Source organism: Leuciscus leuciscus, assembly GCF_965113295.1.
Source record: "Leuciscus leuciscus genome assembly, chromosome: 21".
In the NCBI taxonomy this organism is placed as follows: Eukaryota; Metazoa; Chordata; class Actinopteri; order Cypriniformes; family Leuciscidae; genus Leuciscus; species Leuciscus leuciscus.
The window spans coordinates 37,830,706-37,850,705 of NC_138745.1; the positions used below are offsets into that span (position 1 = coordinate 37,830,706).

Genomic DNA, 20,000 nt, shown 5'->3' on the forward strand with positions numbered 1-20,000 from the left:
CCACACACGCCTCCCAACACGCATCACACACCTCCGGGTCTAAGGTCACGTCAAAATCACATCATATTTGGGAGAAAATGAAAAGTTACATTGATGTTTCTCCTTGTGTGTGTGTGAGAGACTGTTTTATATATATATTGTATGTGTGTGTGTGTTGTGTGTGTGTGTGTGTGTGTGTGTGTGTGTGTGTGTGTGTGTGTGTGTGTGTGTTTACTGCAGGTGGACTTTGCCAACAGGTTTGTCGGGGGGGGAGTGACCGGTTCTGGTCTGGTTCAGGAGGAAATCCGTTTCCTGATAAACCCGGAGCTGATCGCAGCTCGCCTCTTCACTGAAGCTCTGGAGGACAACGAGTGTCTGATCATCACAGGTAGAACACACACAGAAGAACACGCTGAGATCCCTGTGGAGTGTGTGTTCAGACTGCAATCAGCACTCGAACCTTCAGACCCGCTGAGACTCAATCAGTCTGTGTGTCTGATTGCTGTCTGTCACTGACGCCGCTTGCATGTGATGGTGACGTTCTGCAAAAACCCTTCTGAAGTGCTCGTAAAGGCCGTCAGTGTCTTCTGACATTTATGTTAGCAATGATCAGGGTTTTATTTTTTATTTTTCCCATTTACATGTAGTTTGAAAGGGTCCCTCCTGCTCCAACTAAAATGGTACTGTGATGAATTATTCCAAGGAAATTGGCTGATATTTCGAATTTTTTACTTACGTTCTCTGCGTGATCTGAACCCGTATGCGTGATTAAGCAGCTTCAGCGCCTCAGTGACCCGTGAGAAGGGCTCTGGTGTGTGTTCTCATGAGCCGCGTTCTCCTCAGCTGTTAAAGCACTTTCCCTTAATCACTGAAATGGTGAAAGAAAGAAGTTTGCGTTGATGTTCCAGAATGCTGCTGTCTGCAAAGTGCTCGTAAAGGTTGCAGTGTCTTCTGACGTGTGTGTGTGTGTGTGTGTGTGTGTGTGTGTGTATATATGTGTGTGTCTCAGTGTCCTCAGATGGTTCAGTCAGCTACACACACATCAGCAGTGTAACTCGTAACGCTTCGTCTGCTGCTCTTAATCACTGTCGTGTTCTGAAGGAGGAAACACTAGAAGACGAGCGTTTGCACTAATGTAGCACTGAGAATCTTCAGCATTAACACACACACACGCCGGGCCTGTTTCGGCCTCCGCGTCGACTGAGTAGCAGAAGGACTCGTTGTCCTCTTCCTCTGATCAGTATTCTCGGCTCGGCAGTCACCTTCAGGCTCCGCCCCCCGGTCATCTCGTCTCCATGGAGTCACCTTCAGGCCCCGCCCCCGGTCATCTCGTCTCCATGGAGTCACCTTCAGGCCCCGCCCCCCGGTCATCTCGTCTCCATGGAGTCACCTTAAGACCCCGCCCCCCCCGTCATCTCGTCTCCATGGAGTCACCTTCAGGCTCCGCCCCCCCCGTCATCTCGTCTCCATGGAGTCACCTTCAGGACCCGCCCCCCTCCCGCCACTTACAGCTCTTAACTTTATTACAGTCCTGCAGAATTAATTACGGCTCTAAAAGACCAAATGGAGTCGCTGGGCTAATGCTAATGCATCGGGCCACGACATCTCCTCTATTACAGCGTCTCTCTCTCTCTCGCTCGCTCGCTCTCTATCTCTTTCTCTCTCTCTCTTCCACTATCTCTAAATCATATTCCCCACTCGGCTCTCAGACATCGATGGGTAAAATGGATCTTCTTGTAGCTGTACAGAAATTTGCCAAAGTGGCTTCGGTTAATTGAATTGCGGCTGATTGCGGAGCGTCTGCCCTGTCAGGCTTCAGTGAGAGATGGAGATCAGTGACTCACCGATGCGGATCTGCAGCCAGGACACACACACACACACACACACAACAGGAACGTCCCAGTCGCTGCAGGAAACACACACACACACACACAAGACAGGAACGTCCCAGTTGCTACAGGAATCATGCTGTTTCTCCTCAGCTCACACACACACACACACACACACACACACACACATGGGTCCGGCAGCAGATCGTTGTTTGTAAAGTCTCTCTGAATCTCCAGAATATGATTTGAATCGTTTTAATCGGATGCCGTCTCTAAATAAAGCTGGTGTTTGAGACAAAGGCCTGACATTAAGCCGGAGACGGTAATGATGAAGATGATGTTCTCGAGGGACCGATGCTCAGTTTAGCCGATGCTCAGATGAGATGCATTAGTGACCTTTAATCTGTCAGACACTCCAGCATCGGTCACTGAAGATGCTTCAGAAACACACAAAGCCCAGACTCCTTCTGAAGGTCATATGAGCAGGAATTCTTCCCAGCAGGAATGCGTTTATCTCATTTCCTCTCCAATAAAGACAATGAGCTTATCTGTGGTTCTGCGGTTCTGCGGTTCGGGTCGATGCCGGACGGACCCGCCGCTGCTGCTGCCAGGAGTCTCTGATCCGATTAGACTCTCAGTTCCTCGATGTCAGGTGATCAACTGATCGCGCCACCGCTGCTGTGTGTGTGTGTGTTACTATACACATGCATATTATGTGTTCAGCCTATAGGTATGCGCGTAATATATTTTTGCGTGGGCGTGTAGTCTTTTTTACAAATTGACCTCAACAAATTGCTTGTCTGGCAGCATAATACAGAATTTTTAGTTGTCTCCACGTATCCATGCCAAATAGAAAAGGATCTAAAGCCAGCAGTCGAGTTTGATATTCTAGGTCAGTGATTCCCAACCATGTTCCTGGAGGCCCCGCAGCACTGCACATTTAGCATTTCTCAAACACACCTGGTTCAGGTCATCAGCTCATTACTAGAGACTCCAAGACCTGAAATGGGTGTGTCAGACAAAGGAGAGATTCAAAATGTGCAGTGTTGGGGGGCCTCCAGGAACGTGCTTAGGAACCACTGTTCTAGGTATTCTCAACTGGCCAGAATTTTGAGATCACAATAGACGTGAAGGACTATAATGCGTTAAGAGCTCGCTCAAGCACTGCGGAGCTAAACCATTTAGTGCTTTGTAAGTAATCAGCAATATTTTAAAATGTATACAATGTTTAATAGGGAGCCAATGCAGTGTTGACAGAACCGGGCTAATATGGTCATACTTCCTGGTTCTGGTAAGAACTCGAGCTGCTGCGTTTTGGACCAGCTGTAGTTTGTTTATTAAGTGTGCAGGGCAACCACCCAGTAGAGCATTACAATAATCTAGCCTTGATGTCATGAACGCATGGACTAACTGTTCCTCATTTGTCATTTGAAAGCATATGTCGTAATTTAGATATATTTTTAAGATGGAAGAATGCGGTTTTACAGATACTAGACACGTGACTTTCAAATGAAAGATTGGTATCAAAGACCACACCCAGGTTCCTAACCGAGGATGAGGACTTGACAGAGCAGCCATCAAGTGTTAGACAGTATTCTAGGTTATTACGTGAGGACGTTTTTTGTCCAATAATTAGAATCTCTGTTTTTTCAGAACTAAGTTGTAGGAAATGACTAGTTATCCAGTTTTTTATATCAGTTATGCATTCCATTAATTTTGTGAATTGGTAAGTTTTGTCGGGGTGTGAAGAGATATAGAGCTGAGTATCATCAGCATAACAGTGAAAACTAATGCCATGCTTCTTAATGATATCTCCCAACGGTAGCATGTACAGAGTGAACAGCAACGGTCCTAGTACTGAGCCTTGTGGTACGCCATACTGAATTTGTGATTGATAAGACATCTCTTCATTTATTGCTACAAACTGATAACGGTCAGATAAGTATGATGTCAGACACTGTAATTTACTCGGGCCCCCTTCATGTTCGCCGGAGTGATGAGATACTTAGTAGACTGTCCTCACTCAATGGCTGGCTGTCTAAGTGGTGGCCGCAAAATAATATAGGGTTCATAGACAATTGGAAAAGTTTTTGGGGCAGACCTGACCTGTTGAAAAGAGATGGTATTCATCCCTCCTGGGATGGTGCTGCTCTTCTCTCTAGTAATATGGCACATAGTCTTAGAGATCAAACGTGACAATCTGGGGCTCAGGTCAGGAAGCAGACAGACTGGCTAAACCGACCGTCTGCTAGCTGTCTCACGTCACCAAGGTCAGATAAATCCCAACACATAGAGACTCTTTCACCTAGCTATCATCACATAGTTTCACGGTGACTGTTTTCAGACAGGTTTCCTGTCGTCACAGACCTTCACAGTAACAGGAGAATAACTGTCAATGTTGTAAAGTTCATCAATTCTGAAAATATAATGCTGCTTTAAATACGTTATAGTAGTTATTCAGCTCAAGTATGAATATTACTCTGTTGTATTAACAGGAACAGAGCAGTTCAGCAGATACTCGGGATACTCGCACACCTACCGATGGGACGGTAACCATTACGACCAGACACAAAGGTGATGCCGACATGCAACTCGTCTGACTGTGAGTGTGTGTTCTCAGAGACGCTGATGCGTGTGTGTTTGTCCGTAGGGACGAATGGCAGCGCAGGGTCACGGAGGTCGTCGCCATCGATGCCCTGCATTACAGGAACTTCCTGCAGCAGTTTCTCCCCGACAACATAACCAGAGAACTCAACAAGGTCAATCACGCGATATAACATGACCAGAGAACTCAACAAGGTCAATCACACGATATAACATGACCAGAGAACTCAACAAGGTCAATCACATGATATAACATGACCAGAGAACTCAACAAGGTCAATCACACGATATAACATGCCCAGGGAACTCAACAAGGTCAATCACACGATATAACATGACCAGAGAACTCAACAAGGTCAATCACACGATATAACATGCCCAGAGAACTCAACAAGGTCAATCACTAGATATAACATGACCAGAGAACTCAACAAGGTCAATCACTAGATATAACATGCCCAGAGAACTCAACAAGGTCAATCACTAGATATAACATGACCAGAGAACTCAACAAGGTCAATCACACGATATAACATGCCCAGGGAACTCAACAAGGTCAATTACACGATATAACATGACCAGAGAACTCAACAAGGTCAATCACACGATATAACATGACCAGAGAACTCAACAAGGTCAATCACTAGATATAACATGACCAGAGAACTCAACAAGGTCAATCACTAGATATAACACGACCAGAGAACTCAACAAGGTCAATCACTAGATATCACTCATCATAATCACTAAATATCCCACATCATCTGTGCAGTAAGAGATAAAGCCCCTGATCATGTGACGTGACTCGGTTTGCAGCTGTAAACTGGTCTGGTTTATTGCTGCATTATTAACGCGAGCGGATGAACAGCAGGACGTCTGTTTCTGTGTTTGATGTGTCGCTTTGATCATCTGCACTTCACTGGAAACTTTAATTGCCGTTTCCTTTCAAACCTAATTAATGATGAATTCATATTTGTATTGTTGTGGACAAACAGAGTAAATAAGCATTAATGATTGATTGATTGCAGATTGTAGAGCTGTTAGCATTGTCCATTACATTTAAATGTTGAATGAATCTGTTGCAGAGACACTCAATATCACTGATCCACGAGGGACAGATAATAAAACATATCCTTACAGATATAAGTGTTAAGATCTGCTCACTGAATGAGACTCAGCTGAAGTTCGGTCCGGTTCAGTGATGGTCACTCATGATCTCTCTCTCTCTCTCTCTCTCTCTCCCTCTCTCCATCAGGCCTTCTGTGGTTTTGCTCGTCCTGGAGTCGAGTCGGAGAAGCTGTCGGCCGTTGCGACGGGAAACTGGGGATGTGGAGCGTTTGGAGGAGACACTCGTCTCAAAGGTTCAACTGAAAGCCTGAAATCAACAGTTATATGTTTCCATCCTAAACGCCACATGTTATTGGGAACTAACGAACTCTCGTTTACTGAAGAGCATCTGTCTCTCCTCTATTGATCCTCACACAGTTTCTCATTAGCGAGAGAGTAAACGATTCAAACTCACACTGTTATTCAGATGAAGAGTGTTTGTGGTGATATTTGTTATTGTTATCGGATGTTGTTCTCAACGTGTGTGTGTGTGTGTGTAGCTGTTCTGCAGATGATGGCGGCAGCAGAAGCGGAGCGTGATTTGATGTACTTCACGTTTGGAGACGCGGATCTGGTCAGAGATGTCCACCGCATCCACACACACTTCACACACCGTTGCGCCAGCGTAGGTGAGACACACCTGAGATCACAGGAGCATTGGATGCGGGACATCATATTTGTGCAGGTTTTCATCAGTCATTTTCCTCCTCTGTCGTGCAGGATCCGTGTTCAACATGTTGCAGCAATACTATGAGCGTGTGATTAAGGAAACATCAAGAGCAAAACCTAAGGAAACACTTTACAGCTTCCTCTCTGAACACCTCTGACCTCCGACCTCTGACCCCTGACTGACCTCAGCAGCCCTGACCTCTGACCCCAGCAGCTCTGACATGACTCCTGAATTGTTTTCTGTACCTCTGACATCACTGAATGAGCCTCAATAAATCTGTGTGAATAGTTTGTCAGCTGTGTTGTGCTTCTGCGTGTGCGGGTCCAGAGATGAAAGCCGCTGGACCCGCTGGGTTTGATCGACTGAGCCTCTCACTGGCAGAACCCAGGCTTTGTAGCGCAGATTTCAAACGCGGATCTGCTCTCGGTGTGTCCCCCTGAATGAGTTTGACCTTTGAAGCTCACACAGTCAGTATGAATGTCAAACACGCCTGAAGCTCAACCAGTCTCACAGATGGATTCAGTCGTTACCAATTCAGTCGTTCTTACTCTTACTAAGAAGAGTATTTTAAAATAGAAAATAATATGTCTGATGAAACTCAAGATTTAACACTGAGTTTGTTTGATTTACATCTCAATCTTTCTACGGCGTATGAATCAGATCTCTTGCAGTAAATCCCGCAGCGAAGCTTTGACCCTTGCTGAAGGATCCTGCAGTTTCTCCAGCTCTGGGAATAACGGCTCATCGAGTGTGTTTCGTGCGCGGAGAGAAGAGTGTGTGGAGAGATGAGTGTGTTTCGTGCGCGGAGAGATGAGTGTGTGGAGAGATGAGTGCGCGGAGAGATGAGTGTGTTTCGTGCGCGGAGAGATGAGTGTGTTTCGTGCGCGGAGAGATGAGTGTGTTTCGTGTGTTTCGTGCGCGGAGAGATGAGTGTTTCTTGTGTTTCTTGTGCAGAGAGATTGAGTGTGTTTCGTGTGCGGAGAGATGAGTGTGAGAGATGAGTGTGTTTCGTGTGCGGAGAGATGAGTGTGTTTCGTGCGCGGAGAGATGAGTGTGTTTCGTGTGTTTCTTGTGCGGAGAGATGAGTGTGTTTCGTGCGCGGAGAGATGAGTGTGTGCGGAGAGATGAGTGTGTTTCGTGTGCGGAGAGATGAGTGTGTTTCGTGTGTTTCGTGCGCGGAGAGATGAATGTGTTTCTGCGGAGAGATGAGTGTGTTTCCGCGGAGAGATGAGTGTGTTTCATGTGCGGGGAGATGAGTGTGTTTCGTGCGCGGGGAGATGAGTGTGTTTCGTGCGCGGAGAGATGAGTGTGTTTCGTGCGCGGAGAGATGAGTGTGTTTCGTGCGCGGAGAGATGAGTGTGTTTCGTGTGTTTCTTGTGCAGAGAGATTGAGTGTGTTTCGTGTGCGGAGAGATGAGTGTGAGAGATGAGTGTGTTTCGTGTGCGGAGAGATGAGTGTGTTTCGTGCGCGGAGAGATGAGTGTGTGCGGAGAGATGAGTGTGTTTCGTGTGCGGAGAGATGAGTGTGTTTCGTGTGCGGAGAGATGAGTGTGTTTCGTGCGCGGAGAGATGAATGTGTTTCTGCGGAGAGATGAGTGTGTTTCCGCGGAGAGATGAGTGTGTTTCATGTGCGGAGAGATGAGTGTGTTTCGTGTGCGGAGAGATGAGTGTGTTTCGTGTGCGGAGAGATGAGTGTGTTTCGTGTGTTTCGTGCGCGGAGAGATGAGTGTGTTTCGTGTGCGGAGAGATGAGTGTTTCGTGCGCGGAGAGATGAGTGTGTTTCGTGTGCGGAGAGATGAATGTGTTTCTGCGGAGAGATGAGTGTGTTTCCGCGGAGAGATGAGTGTGTTTCATGTGCGGAGAGATGAGTGTGTTTCGTGTGTTTCGTGCGCGGAGAGATGAGTGTGTTTCGTGTGCGGAGAGATGAGTGTTTCGTGCGCGGAGAGATGAGTGTGTTTCGTGTGCGGAGAGATGAGTGTGTTTCGTGCGCGGAGAGATGAGTGTGTTTCGTGCGCGGAGAGATGAGTGTGTTTCGTGCGCGGAGAGATGAGTGTGTTTCGTGCGCGGAGAGATGAGTGTGTTTCGTGCGCGGAGAGATGAGTGTGTGGAGAGATGAGTGTGTTTCGTGTGCGGAGAGATGAGTGTGTTTCGTGTGCGGAGAGATGAGTGTGTTTCGTGTGCGGAGAGATGAGTGTGTTTCGTGTGCGGAGAGATGAGTGTGTTTCATGTGTTTCGTGTGTTTCGTGCGTGGAGAGATGAGTGTTTCGTGTGTTTCGTGTGCAGAGAGATGAGTGTGTTTCGTGCGCGGAGAGATGAGTGTGTTTCGTGCGCGGAGAGATGAGTGTGTTTCGTGCGCGGAGAGATGAGTGTGTTTCGTGTTTCGTGCGTGAAGAGATGAGTGTGTTTCATGCGCGGAGAGATGAGTGTGTTTCGTGTGCGGAGAGATGAGTGTGTGGAGAGATGAGTGTGTTTCGTGCGCGGAGAGATGAGTGTGTGGAGAGATGAGTGTGTTTTGTGCGCGGAGAGATGAGTGTGTGCGGAGAGATGAGTGTGTTTCGTGCGCGGAGAGATGAGTGTGTGCGGAGAGATGAGTGTGTGCGGAGAGATGAGTGTGTTTCATGTGCGGAGAGATGAGTGTGTTTCGTGTGTTTCGTGCGCGGAGAGATGAGTGTGTTTCGTGTGCGGAGAGATGAGTGTTTCGTGCGCGGAGAGATGAGTGTGTTTCGTGTGCGGAGAGATGAGTGTGTTTCGTGCGCGGAGAGATGAGTGTGTTTCGTGCGCGGAGAGATGAGTGTGTGGAGAGATGAGTGTGTTTCGTGCGCGGAGAGATGAGTGTGTGGAGAGATGAGTGTGTTTCGTGCGCGGAGAGATGAGTTTGTGGAGAGATGAGTGTGTTTCGTGCGCGGAGAGATGAGTGCGTTTCGTGTGTTTCGTGCGCGGAGAGATGAGTGTGTGCGGAGAGATGAGTGTGTGGAGAGATGAGTGTGTTTCGTGCGCGGAGAGATGAGTGTGTTTCGTGTACGAAGAGATGAGTGTGTTTCGTGCGCGGAGAGATGAGTGTGTTTCGTGCACGAAGAGATGAGTGTGTTTCGTGCGCGGAGAGATGAATGTGTTTCGTGTGCGTGTTTCATGCGCGGAGAGATGAGTGTGTTTCGTGTGCGGAGAGATGAGTGTGTGGAGAGATGAGTGTGTTTCGTGCGCGGAGAGATGAATGTGTTTCGTGTGCGGAGAGATGAGTGTGTTTCGTGTGCGGAGAGATGTGTGTGGAGAGATGAGTGTGTTTCGTGCGCGGAGAGATGAGTGTGTGGAGAGATGAGTGTGTTTCGTGCGCGGAGAGATGAGTTTGTGGAGAGATGAGTGTGTTTCGTGCGCGGAGAGATGAGTGTGTTTCGTGTGTTTCGTGCGCGGAGAGATGAGTGTGTTTCGTGCGCGAAGAGATGAATGTGTTTCGTGTGCGTGTTTCATGCGTGGAGAGATGAGTGTGTTTCGTGTGCGGAGAGATGAGTGTGTGGAGAGATGAGTGTTTCGTGCGCGGAGAGATGAATGTGTTTCGTGTGCGTGTTTCATGCGTGGAGAGATGAGTGTGTTTCGTGTGCGGAGAGATGAGTGTGTGGAGAGATGAGTGTTTCGTGCGCGGAGAGATGAGTGTGTGGAGAGATGAGTGTGTTTTGTGCGCGGAGAGATGAGTGTGTTTTGTGCGCGGAGAGATGAGTGTGTTTCGTGCGCGGAGAGATGAGTGTGTTTCGTGCGCGGAGAGATGAGTGTTTCGTGCGCAGAGAGATGAGTGTGTTTCGTGCGCGGAGAGATGAGTGTGTTTCGTGCGCGGAGAGATGAGTGTTTCGTGCGCAGAGAGATGAGTGTGTGGAGAGATGAGTGTGTTTCGTGCGCGGAGAGATGAGTGTGTTTCGTGCGCGGAGAGATGAGTGTGTCGAGAGATGAGTGTGTTTTGTGCACGGAGAGATGAGTGTGTTTCGTGCGCGGAGAGATGAGTGTGTTTCGTGCGCGGAGAGATGAATGTGTTTCGTGTGCGGAGAGATGAGTGTGTTTCGTGTGCGGAGAGATGAGTGTGTTTCGTGTGCGGAGAGATGAGTGTGTGGAGAGATGAGTGTGTTTCGTGCGCGGAGAGATGAGTTTGTGGAGAGATGAGTGTGTTTCGTGTGCGGAGAGATGAGTGTTTCGTGCGCGGAGAGATGAGTGTGTTTCGTGCGCGGAGAGATGAGTGTGTTTCGTGTTTCGTGAGATGAGTGTGATAAACTGTGTTGTGTGACTCCTGTGTAAAAGCATCTAGTTTTACATCTGTGCTGCATTAGAAAGTCTATTACAGACATGTTGTATCAATGCAGACTTCATGCCATCTTTGCTTTAGTCATGTTCCCAAAATTAGGATCTGCAAAATAATTACATTTAATTAAAACACAATGAAATGAGTGGTTTAACACAAATATTCTGTGCTCTACATGTGCTTTTTCATTAAACAAAATGAGAAATATTCCCATTATGAATGCTTTTAATGAGTCAGTGTTATCGAAATCACACAATAATTCTTGATTTATAAAATACACATGGGCCGCATTCACAGAAGAGGAGTGACACCGCATTCACAGAAAGAGGAGTGACACCGCATTCACAGAAAGATAAGTGACACCGCATTCACAGAAAGAGGAGTGACACCGCATTCACAGAAGAGGAGTGACACCGCATTCACAGAAGAGGACTGACACCGCATTCACAGAAGAGGACTGACACCGCATTCACAGAAGAGGACTGACACCGCATTCACACCGCATTCACAGAAGAGGACTGACACCGCATTCACACCGCATTCACAGAAGAGGACTGACACCGCATTCACAGAAGAGGAGTGACACCGCATTCACAGAAGAGATGTCAATCCAAGATGGCGCAACAGTGCAGACGTGTTTCTGTTTGTCTCTTCTAATGTTCCGTCTAAGACTTTTAAATAGTTTTTAATCAGTCTGTCTTTCCATATATATATATTTTTTTTTTTACTACTAGATTTGCTTCTTTTTTGCAACCTGCTTCACTTATTGTGAAATGGATCGAATATTTGTTTTACCTAACTGAACTGAACTGCAGTCAGAGGCTGGCCTGTTGGCTAGCTTGTAAACTAGCTATTGACCATTGTTTGCCTCTGCTAGCGGTCCTTACCACGGTTCTGCCTGCACCAGCTTTTGGTTCGAACGGTGTTGGCCGGTCAGTGCAGTACGCTACCAAACTGGCGCATGTCACGCGTCGGGTTGTGTTCCCTCCCGCATCGCTGGATTTACTGATTTCATCGCAGCTTTACCTTGTCAGCCTGCCTGGACCTTCTGTTGTCGGCGCGGAGCCCTACTGAGCCATTGCGGCTGACCTGCCGGCGTGGTCGTTGAAGCTTCGTTCGTTTCCCTAGGCCCGCTAGCCTCGGCCATCGCAGCTACTTTGTCGGCCTACCTGGACCTTCTGTTGTCGGCGCGGAGCCCCGCTGGGCCACTGTGGCTGATTCGCCGGCGTGGTCATTGAGGCTTCATCTGTTGCCCTCGGCTCGCTAGCCGCGGCCATCGCAGCTTTACCTTGTCGGACTGCCTGGACCTTCTGTTGTCGGCGCTGAGCCCCGCTGAGCTACTGCGGCTGATCTACCGGCGTGGTCGTTGAAGCTTCGTCCGCTATCCTCGGCCTGTTAGCCTTGGCTACTGCAGGCTTTTCCTTGTCGGCCTGCCTGGACCTTCTGTTATCGGCGCGGAGTTCCGTTGGGCCACTGCTGCTGATTTGACGGTGTGTGTGGTCGTCGAAGTTTCGTCTGTTGGCCTTGGCCTGCTAGCCCCGGACTGCGGGCGCTCTGGGTGTCGTGCCTCGTGATCTTCTAGTGCAGTCCCCATTGAACTGTTGCCTCGTTGCTGCTTATCGGATGCTGACTACTCAGCTTCACTATTGACGCTTGCAGGTCTGTTTGTTTATATGGTATTTTATTTTATTTTGTTTACCTGTTAGGCCCTAGGTTTTCTGTGTAGTTTTTTGTTTATTTTTTTTTGCCTCTTTTCTTATTTAAATATGCCTTGTATGCTGTTGTTTAGGTTAGCTATTATTGTTTTACTTCATTGTAGACCCCCGAGTCCCTCTAAACAAGTCTCTGATAGCTCCTTTGTTTCACCCCCCACATATGCAGAGACTTCGCCAGGTTTAACTGGTGTTTTTAGAGATGCAATTTCTCTCTTTATTACTCCACGCCTGGGTCTACCTCCACTGAAATCAAATTTTAATATACCCTTGGCGATATATTATGCCTTCAATTTACTCCACCACGTTCGGAAATCTGTTCCTATTATTCTTTTTACCCAATGTACTAGAAAACCAGTTCTGAAAGCATTTAGTCGGACACTTACTTTACTTCTTCTTTGTTCCTCTGGTGATGTAGAGTTAAACCCAGGTCCTGTAGTCCCCAGTATTACACCTATTCCCCAGGCGCTCTCATTTGTTGACTTTTGTAACCGGAAAAACCTTGGTTTCTTGCATGTCAATATCAGAAGCCTCCTTCCTAAGTTTGATTTATTCACTGCTTTAGTACATACAACTAACCCTGATGTCCTAGCCGTGTCTGAATCGTGGCTCAGGAAAGCCATTAAAAATTCTGAAATTTGCTATATGTGAATTGATCGCCCCTCATCTTTCTTCAGAGTTTGTGTTGTTAGGTGATTTAAACTGGGACATGCTTAACGCACCGGCTGCTCTTCAATCCAGGATAGATGCTCTCAATCTTACACAAATCATTAATGAACCTACCAGGTACAACCCTAAATCCGTTAATGCGGGTACTATCATTGATATAATTCTGACTAACATGCCCTACAATTATACCTCCTCGGTTTTCGACCAGGATCTGAGCGATCATTGCTTAATTGCCTGTGTTCGAAATGGGTTTGTGGTCAAACGATCACCCCTTTTCATTGTCAAACGTTCTTTAAAACATTTCTGTGAACAGGCTTTTTTATTCGAGTTGTATCGGGTGTCCTGGAAGGATATTGATCTTATCCCGTCAGTAGATGATGCCTGGTTTTTCTTTAAAAGTACTTTTCTCACCATATTAAATAAGCATGCTCCTTTTAAAAAACTGAGAACTAAGAATAGATTTAGCCCTTGGTTCACCCCAGATTTAGCTGCTCTTAATCAACATAAAAATATCTTGTGGCGCACTGCATTAGCATCAAAAAGTCCCTGCGATATGCAACTTTTTAGGGAAACAAGGAACAAATATACACAATCAATTAGAAAAGCAAAGGCTAGTTTTTTTAAACAGAAACTTTCATCCTGTGGTACTAATTCCCAAAAATTCTGGGACACTATAAAGTCTATGGAGAATAAGAGCATCTCCTCCCAGTTGCCCACTGCATTAAAGCTTGGAAATACTGTTACCACAGATACATTTATGATAATCCAAAATTTTAATAAGCATTTTGCTGCGGCTGGTCATGCTTTTCATTTGGCTACTCCTATCCCGGCCAAGAGCTTTGTACCTCCCACAGCAACTTGTTCAAGCCTTCCTCATTTTTCCTTTACACAAATCCAGACAGCTGATGTTTTGAAAGAGCTGCTAAATCTGGATCCTTATAAATCTGCTGGGCTTGATAATCTGGACCCTTTCTTTTTAAAACTATCAGCCGAAATGATTGCAACCCCGATTACCAGCCTATTCAACCTCTCTTTTGTATCGTGTGAGATCCCTAGAGACTGGAAAGCTGCTGCGGTCATCCCCCTCTTCAAAGGGGGAGACACTCTAGATCCAAATTGTTATAGACCTATATCTATCTTGCCATGTCTTGCTAAAATCTTCGAAAGCCAAGTTAATAAACAGATTAGTGAATATTTTGAATCCCATCGTATTTTCTCTGCTATGCAATCTGGTTTTCGAGCTGGTCATGGATGCACTTCAGCTACGCTCAAGGTATCTTGCCAAGGCGTTTGAATCTGTCAACCATCGTATTCTTATTGGCAGACTCAACAGCCTTGGTTTCTCAAGTGACTGCCTTGCTTGGTTCTCCAACTATTTCTTAGATAGAGTTCAGCGTGTAAAATCGGAGGGTCTGCTGTCCAGTCCTCTTGCAGTCTCTATGGGGGTGCCCCAGGGTTCAATTCTTGGGCCAACCCTATTTTCTATATACATTAATGATGTTGCTAGTGCTGCTGGTGATTCGCTGATACATTTGTATGCAGACGACACCATTTTATATACATCCGGCCCCTCTTTGGATTGTGTGTTAATTAACCTTCAAACTAGTTTCAATGCCATTCAATACGCTTTTCGTGATCTCCAACTGCTTTTAAATGCTAGTAAGACTAAATACATGCTTTTTAATCGAACACTGCCCATAGCTGCCAACCAGACTGGGGTTGATTTAGAATATGTGGACTCTTACAAATATTTAGGTGTTGTGACGACCAGGTTTTGTTTTTGTCATGTTTCTGTTTGTGTTTGGACTTTGTTTTATTTCATTCAGTCTCCTTGATTCTGCCGGTGTTTATTGTATTCAATTATCCCTAGCTTGCTTAATCATTAGTTTCCTTGTTTCAGGTGTGTTGTCTTGTTAGTTTGTATGGTCCCTCTCGTTGTTCTCATTTGCCCCAGTTGTGTCTCGTTCCCTGATCCCTTCTGTGTATTTAAACCCTGTGTGCTCTCTTGTTCCTGGTCAGTTATGGTATGTAGGTTGCGTGTGCATGTACCTGTTGCCTGTTCTGAGTTTATCCTGTTCTGAGTTTATCCTGTTCTGAGTTTATCCTGTTCTGAGTTTATCCTGTTCTGAGTTTATCCTGTGTTGAGTCTATCCTGTTCTGAGTCAATTAAAGTCTACTGCTGCATTTAGATCCGACTACCGTCTCTTCTTCTACGAGATTCATGACAGAATAACTGACCACCACAAAGGATCTAGCAGGTAGTTCCCAGGATCCCGTTATGCATCCTGTAGCAGAGATCATGCGTCTCCGTCAGGGGAATCGACTCATCGAGAACTATGTGACAGACTTTCTGGAACTGGCTTATCAGACTCCTCTGGATGAGGTCAGTTTGATGCTGTTTTTCCGTGGAGGACTGTCCGAGCCCCTCTACTCGTCGATGCCTGAGCCTAACGGGACTCTGATTCAGTATATCGAGTGGGCTCTTTCCATGAGCGGTTCATCGTTTTCAGTGGGCTTAGCGGAGGAGGTACAAGTGCTTCACGTGGGCTTCATTGAACCAGTGCTTCTCACGTGCTCCGCCGAGTCAGCGCTTCACATGAGTCCCATTGATTCAGCTTTACACATGTTCTCCGTTGAACCAGCGCTTCATGAAAGGTTCGCCGAACCAACGCTGCGAGAGGATCCCGCCGAACTAGCGCTACAAATGAGTCTCGTTGAGCCAACACTTCAAGAGGGTCCCACTGATTCTGCCCAGTTGTCTGAGTCCAGCCCTGCCCAGTTGTCTGAGTCCAGCCCTGCCCAGTTGTCTGAGCCACCGGCGGTGTGCCTTCGCCGACGTAGGAGGAAGAAGAGGAGGACTCGCTCTGCTCGACTGGTTCCGGAGGGCGTTCCCCTGTGCCTCGCCCTGCCGGCCCCGCCTCTGCGCCTCGCCCTGCCGGCCCCGCCTCTGCGCCTCACCCTGCCCACCCTGCCGGCCCCGCCTCTGCGCCTCGCCCTGCCGGCGCCTCTTAAGCTCCGGGAGGCTTTTCTTGAGCCCGCTTACAGCCCGGAGGTTTTTTCCGTGGATTTCCCCAAGTATTTTTTGGGGGGGGCAGTAGGCACCCTGAGAGGGCCATGGAGGCGGCGCCTACATGGACCCTTGCACGGCTTTACACGCCTGAGCTTCCTGTGTCGTCTAAATTTCTTGTGTCGCCTGAATTTTCTATGCTGCTGGTCCCATCCAGTTTTGTGCTTCAAACGCCCTGGTCCCCGTCTGAGTCTGCTCCACCCTGGTTCCCGTCTGAGTCTGCTCCACCCTGGTTCCCGTCTGAGTCTGCTCCACCCTGGTTCCCGTCTGAGTCTGCTTCGCTCTGGTCCCCGTCCAAGGGTGCCCCGCCGTGGCCACCCGCACGACCTGCCCCGCCGTGGCCACCCGCTTCGATGTCGTCCTGGAGTCCATAGTCTCTAGCTACCTTGTCTGGGACTTTAGGACGCCCGCCCCCCCTCCCAGGTCATCGTCTTGGTCTTGGTCTTGAACGGCGTGAGGTCACGCCTTCCGGAAGGGGGGAATTATGTGACGACCAGGTTTTGTTTTTGTCATGTTTCTGTTTGTGTTTGGACTTTGTTTTATTTCATTCAGTCTCCTTGATTCAGCCGGTGTTTATTGTATTCAATTATCCCTAGCTTGCTTAATCATTAGTTTCCTTGTTTCAGGTGTGTTGTCTTGTTAGTTTGTATGGTCCCTCTCGTTTTTCTCATTTGCCCCAGCTGTGTCTCGTTCCCTGATCCCTTCTGTGTATTTAAACCCTGTGTGCTCTCTTGTTCCTGGTCAGTTATGGTATGTAGGTTGCGTGTGCATGTACCTGTTGCCTGTTCTGAGTTTATCCTGTTCTGAGTTTATCCTGTTCTGAGTTTATCCTGTTCTGAGTTTATCCTGTGTTGAGTCTATCCTGTTCTGAGTCAATTAAAGTCTACTGCTGCATTTAGATCCGACTACCGTCTCTGCTTCTACGAGATTCATGACAGGTGTCTGGTTAGACTGTAAATTTAATTTTCAGATTCACATTAACTATCTTCAATCCAAAATTAAATCTAGAATCAGATTTCTATTCCGTCACAAAGCATCCTTCACTTATGCTGCCAAATATGCCCTTGTAAAACTTTCCATCCTACCAATCTTTGATTTTGGCGATGTTATTTACAAAATAGCCTCCAAAACTCTACTTAGTAAACTGGATGTAATTTATCATAGTGCTATCCATTTTGTTACCAAAGCCCCATACACTGCTCATCACTGTAATCTTTATTCTCTTATTGGCTGGCCCTCACTATATACTCGCCGCCGAATCCATTGGCTTCAAGTCATCTATAAGTCCGTATTAGGCTCTAGCATCTAGCAGGTATCTATTGCGCTCTAGCAGGTATATTTTACTGGCCGTCCCCAAAGCTTATACTTCTTTTGGTCGCCATTCCTTCCAGTTCTCTGCTGCTTATGACTGGAATGAATTGCAAAAAACATTGAAATTAGAGGTTACTATTTCCCTCACTAACTTTAAGCATCAGCTGTCAAAGCTGTTTATTGATCACTGCACCTGTTTATAGCTTTTTATTTATTTGTTACTATGGCCTATTTATTGTCCTACTTTTTTAAATTATATTGTATTTTGTACTATATTTTGTTTTTTGTATATGGATTGGTTTATTGGTTTATTGATTGTATGTTTATTTATTTCTATGTGTATCTCTGTGTTGTTGTTGTCGCTGCACTGTTTTGCTTTGTCTTGGCCAGGTCGCAGTTGTAAATGAGAACTTGTTCTCAACTGATTTTACCTGGTTAAACAAAGGTTAAATACATTTTTTTTAAAAGAATAAAAAAAAAAGAGGACTGACACCGCATTCACAGAAGAGGAGTGACACCACATTCACAGAAAGAGAAGTGACACCGCATTCACAGAAGAGGACTGACACAGCATTCACAGAAGAGGACTGACACCGCATTCACAGAAGAGGAGTGACACCGCATTCACAGAAGAGGACTGACACCGCATTCACAGAAGAGGACTGACACAGCATTCACAGAAGAGGACTGACACCGCATTCACAGAAGAGGAGTGACACCACATTCACAGAAAGAGATGAGTGTTTCGTGCGCGGAGAGATGAGTGTGTTTCGTGCGCGGAGAGATGAGTGTGTTTCGTGTTTCGTGAGATGAGTGTGATAAACTGTGTTGTGTGACTCCTGTGTAAAAGCATCTAGTTTTACATCTGTGCTGCATTAGAAAGTCTATTACAGACATGTTGTATCAATGCAGACTTCATGCCATCTTTGCTTTAGTCATGTTCCCAAAATTAGGATCTGCAAAATAATTACATTTAATTAAAACACAATGAAATGAGTGGTTTAACACAAATATTCTGTGCTCTACATGTGCTTTTTCATTAAACAAAATGAGAAATATTCCCATTATGAATGCTTTTAATGAGTCAGTGTTATCGAAATCACACAATAATTCTTGATTTATAAAATACACATGGGCCGCATTCACAGAAGAGGAGTGACACCGCATTCACAGAAAGAGGAGTGACACCGCATTCACAGAAAGATAAGTGACACCGCATTCACAGAAAGAGGAGTGACACCGCATTCACAGAAGAGGAGTGACACCGCATTCACAGAAGAGGACTGACACCGCATTCACAGAAGAGGACTGACACCGCATTCACAGAAGAGGACTGACACCGCATTCACAGAAGAGGAGTGACACCGCATTTACCTGCAGTGTGTTTGTGGTTGTTTCTGGTTTCTAACATCTGCTTTATTTCCACACGTCTGTCAGCAGCGTCTCCGGGAAAGGGAAAACATGCTTGAGTTTCTCTGGCTCTGAGTTCAAAGCCTCCACTGCAGCTGTTTGTGCGGTTTGTGGTTTTGGTCCTTGAAGATGTTAAAGAGGAGTTTGATTAAATCTGCACACATCTGCTGGGGGAAAAGACACGTGAAAATGAGACACAGAGGAAGGGTTCTTGTGAGGTAGTGAGTGTAACAGCAGTTTAAAAGGCATTGTGGGTTTAACAGCAGTTTAAAAGCCCCTCCCCCCCCAACCAGCTGTCAGTCTGGCAGAGACGAGGCCTCACGGCGCAGCTCCATGACAGGCGCCCGCGGGCCTCACGGTGCAGCTCCGCACTCAGGCCCTGTCTGTCAGCAGGAGCTCCAGGGTCTTAAAGCCTTGGCTCGTCACAGAGCTGTCAGTCACTGGACCCGCTCCTCGCTTCAGGACCTGTTTCTGCACAATATCTGCAGACAAACAGCTTTCCTCCAGCAGGTGATCTAACAAAACATAGCTTAATACTCAACGATTGCCATGCAACTATTTGCATGGAGCCAGCATACTTCACAGAATACCAAAGAAATGACATAGTCCATGTGATATGGTAATGAAGTCATGGTCACATGCAAACACATGTTTCTCTCATGGCACTTATGGCATATTTGTTCTATGTTTTCAGCTGTTTGGGTCCAGTGACTGACATCAAGCCTTCGAGTGTCATGAATTATTGTGCATCTTTTAATAAGTGATTCCTCTTTCATATCTTTACTGATAATCATGTTTTTCCTCTTCTTCTAAAGGCCTCGGGACGACATACATTCATTTCCTTTCATCAGACAAATAGAGAGAGGGACTTTCGAACGGATCGGAGAGACTGCTGGGAGTTCTGTTTCCTGAAGGGCAGAAACACCCGATGAATCTCACGGCTGTTTCATTTCTTCATTTTGCATTAATTCAGTTTCTGCTGCATTTGAAGTGCAAATGTGAGTCTGAACGCGGGAGTCTCTTCAGGTCAAACAGCTGAAAATAGACCAGATCTGCTTCATTAGATTCTTTAAAGGGAAAAGAATAACTCCACTTTATACATATCTTGTGTGTTTTCACCTGGTCAGCACATTTACATTTTTTTTCATTTAATCATTTAGCGGACGCTTTTATCCAAAGTGACTTACAAATGAGGAGAGCAATAGAAGCAGTGAAACTAACAACAGGGCAACAGTATGTAAGTGCTGTGACCCTTCCAGTCTAACGCAGTAAAGGTAAGGACCCAGCAGAGTTTACTCTAACACCTGATGAGCAGAAACTAGATGTGCATTTCATGCAGTAAATCTCAGAGATGTTCATTC

At 46.4% G+C, this 20,000-nt stretch overlaps 2 protein-coding genes across 4 annotated transcripts in view; one reads left to right on the forward strand and one right to left on the reverse strand.

Annotated features, from left to right (window-relative positions):
* Positions 1-6,479, forward strand: part of LOC309484871 (poly(ADP-ribose) glycohydrolase) — a 33,256-nt gene extending 26,777 nt beyond the window's left edge. For 2 of the 3 annotated variants that reach the window (XM_082151329.1, XM_082151330.1), the window contains exons 12-17: positions 220-367; positions 4,304-4,382; positions 4,459-4,567; positions 5,668-5,773; positions 6,020-6,148; positions 6,240-6,479. In XM_082151329.1, coding sequence (XP_082007455.1) covers positions 220-367; positions 4,304-4,382; positions 4,459-4,567; positions 5,668-5,773; positions 6,020-6,148; positions 6,240-6,346 — 678 coding nt within the window. In that variant the 3' untranslated portion in view covers positions 6,347-6,479. Of the gene's footprint in view, positions 1-219; positions 368-4,303; positions 4,383-4,458; positions 4,608-5,667; positions 5,774-6,019; positions 6,149-6,239 lie in introns of those variants that run through there. The other variant, XM_082151331.1, reaches the window with a different exon arrangement.
* Positions 1-20,000, reverse strand: part of LOC309484873 (uncharacterized protein) — a 126,246-nt gene that overhangs the window by 25,706 nt on the left and 80,540 nt on the right. The gene's annotated exons all lie outside the window — the stretch shown is intronic.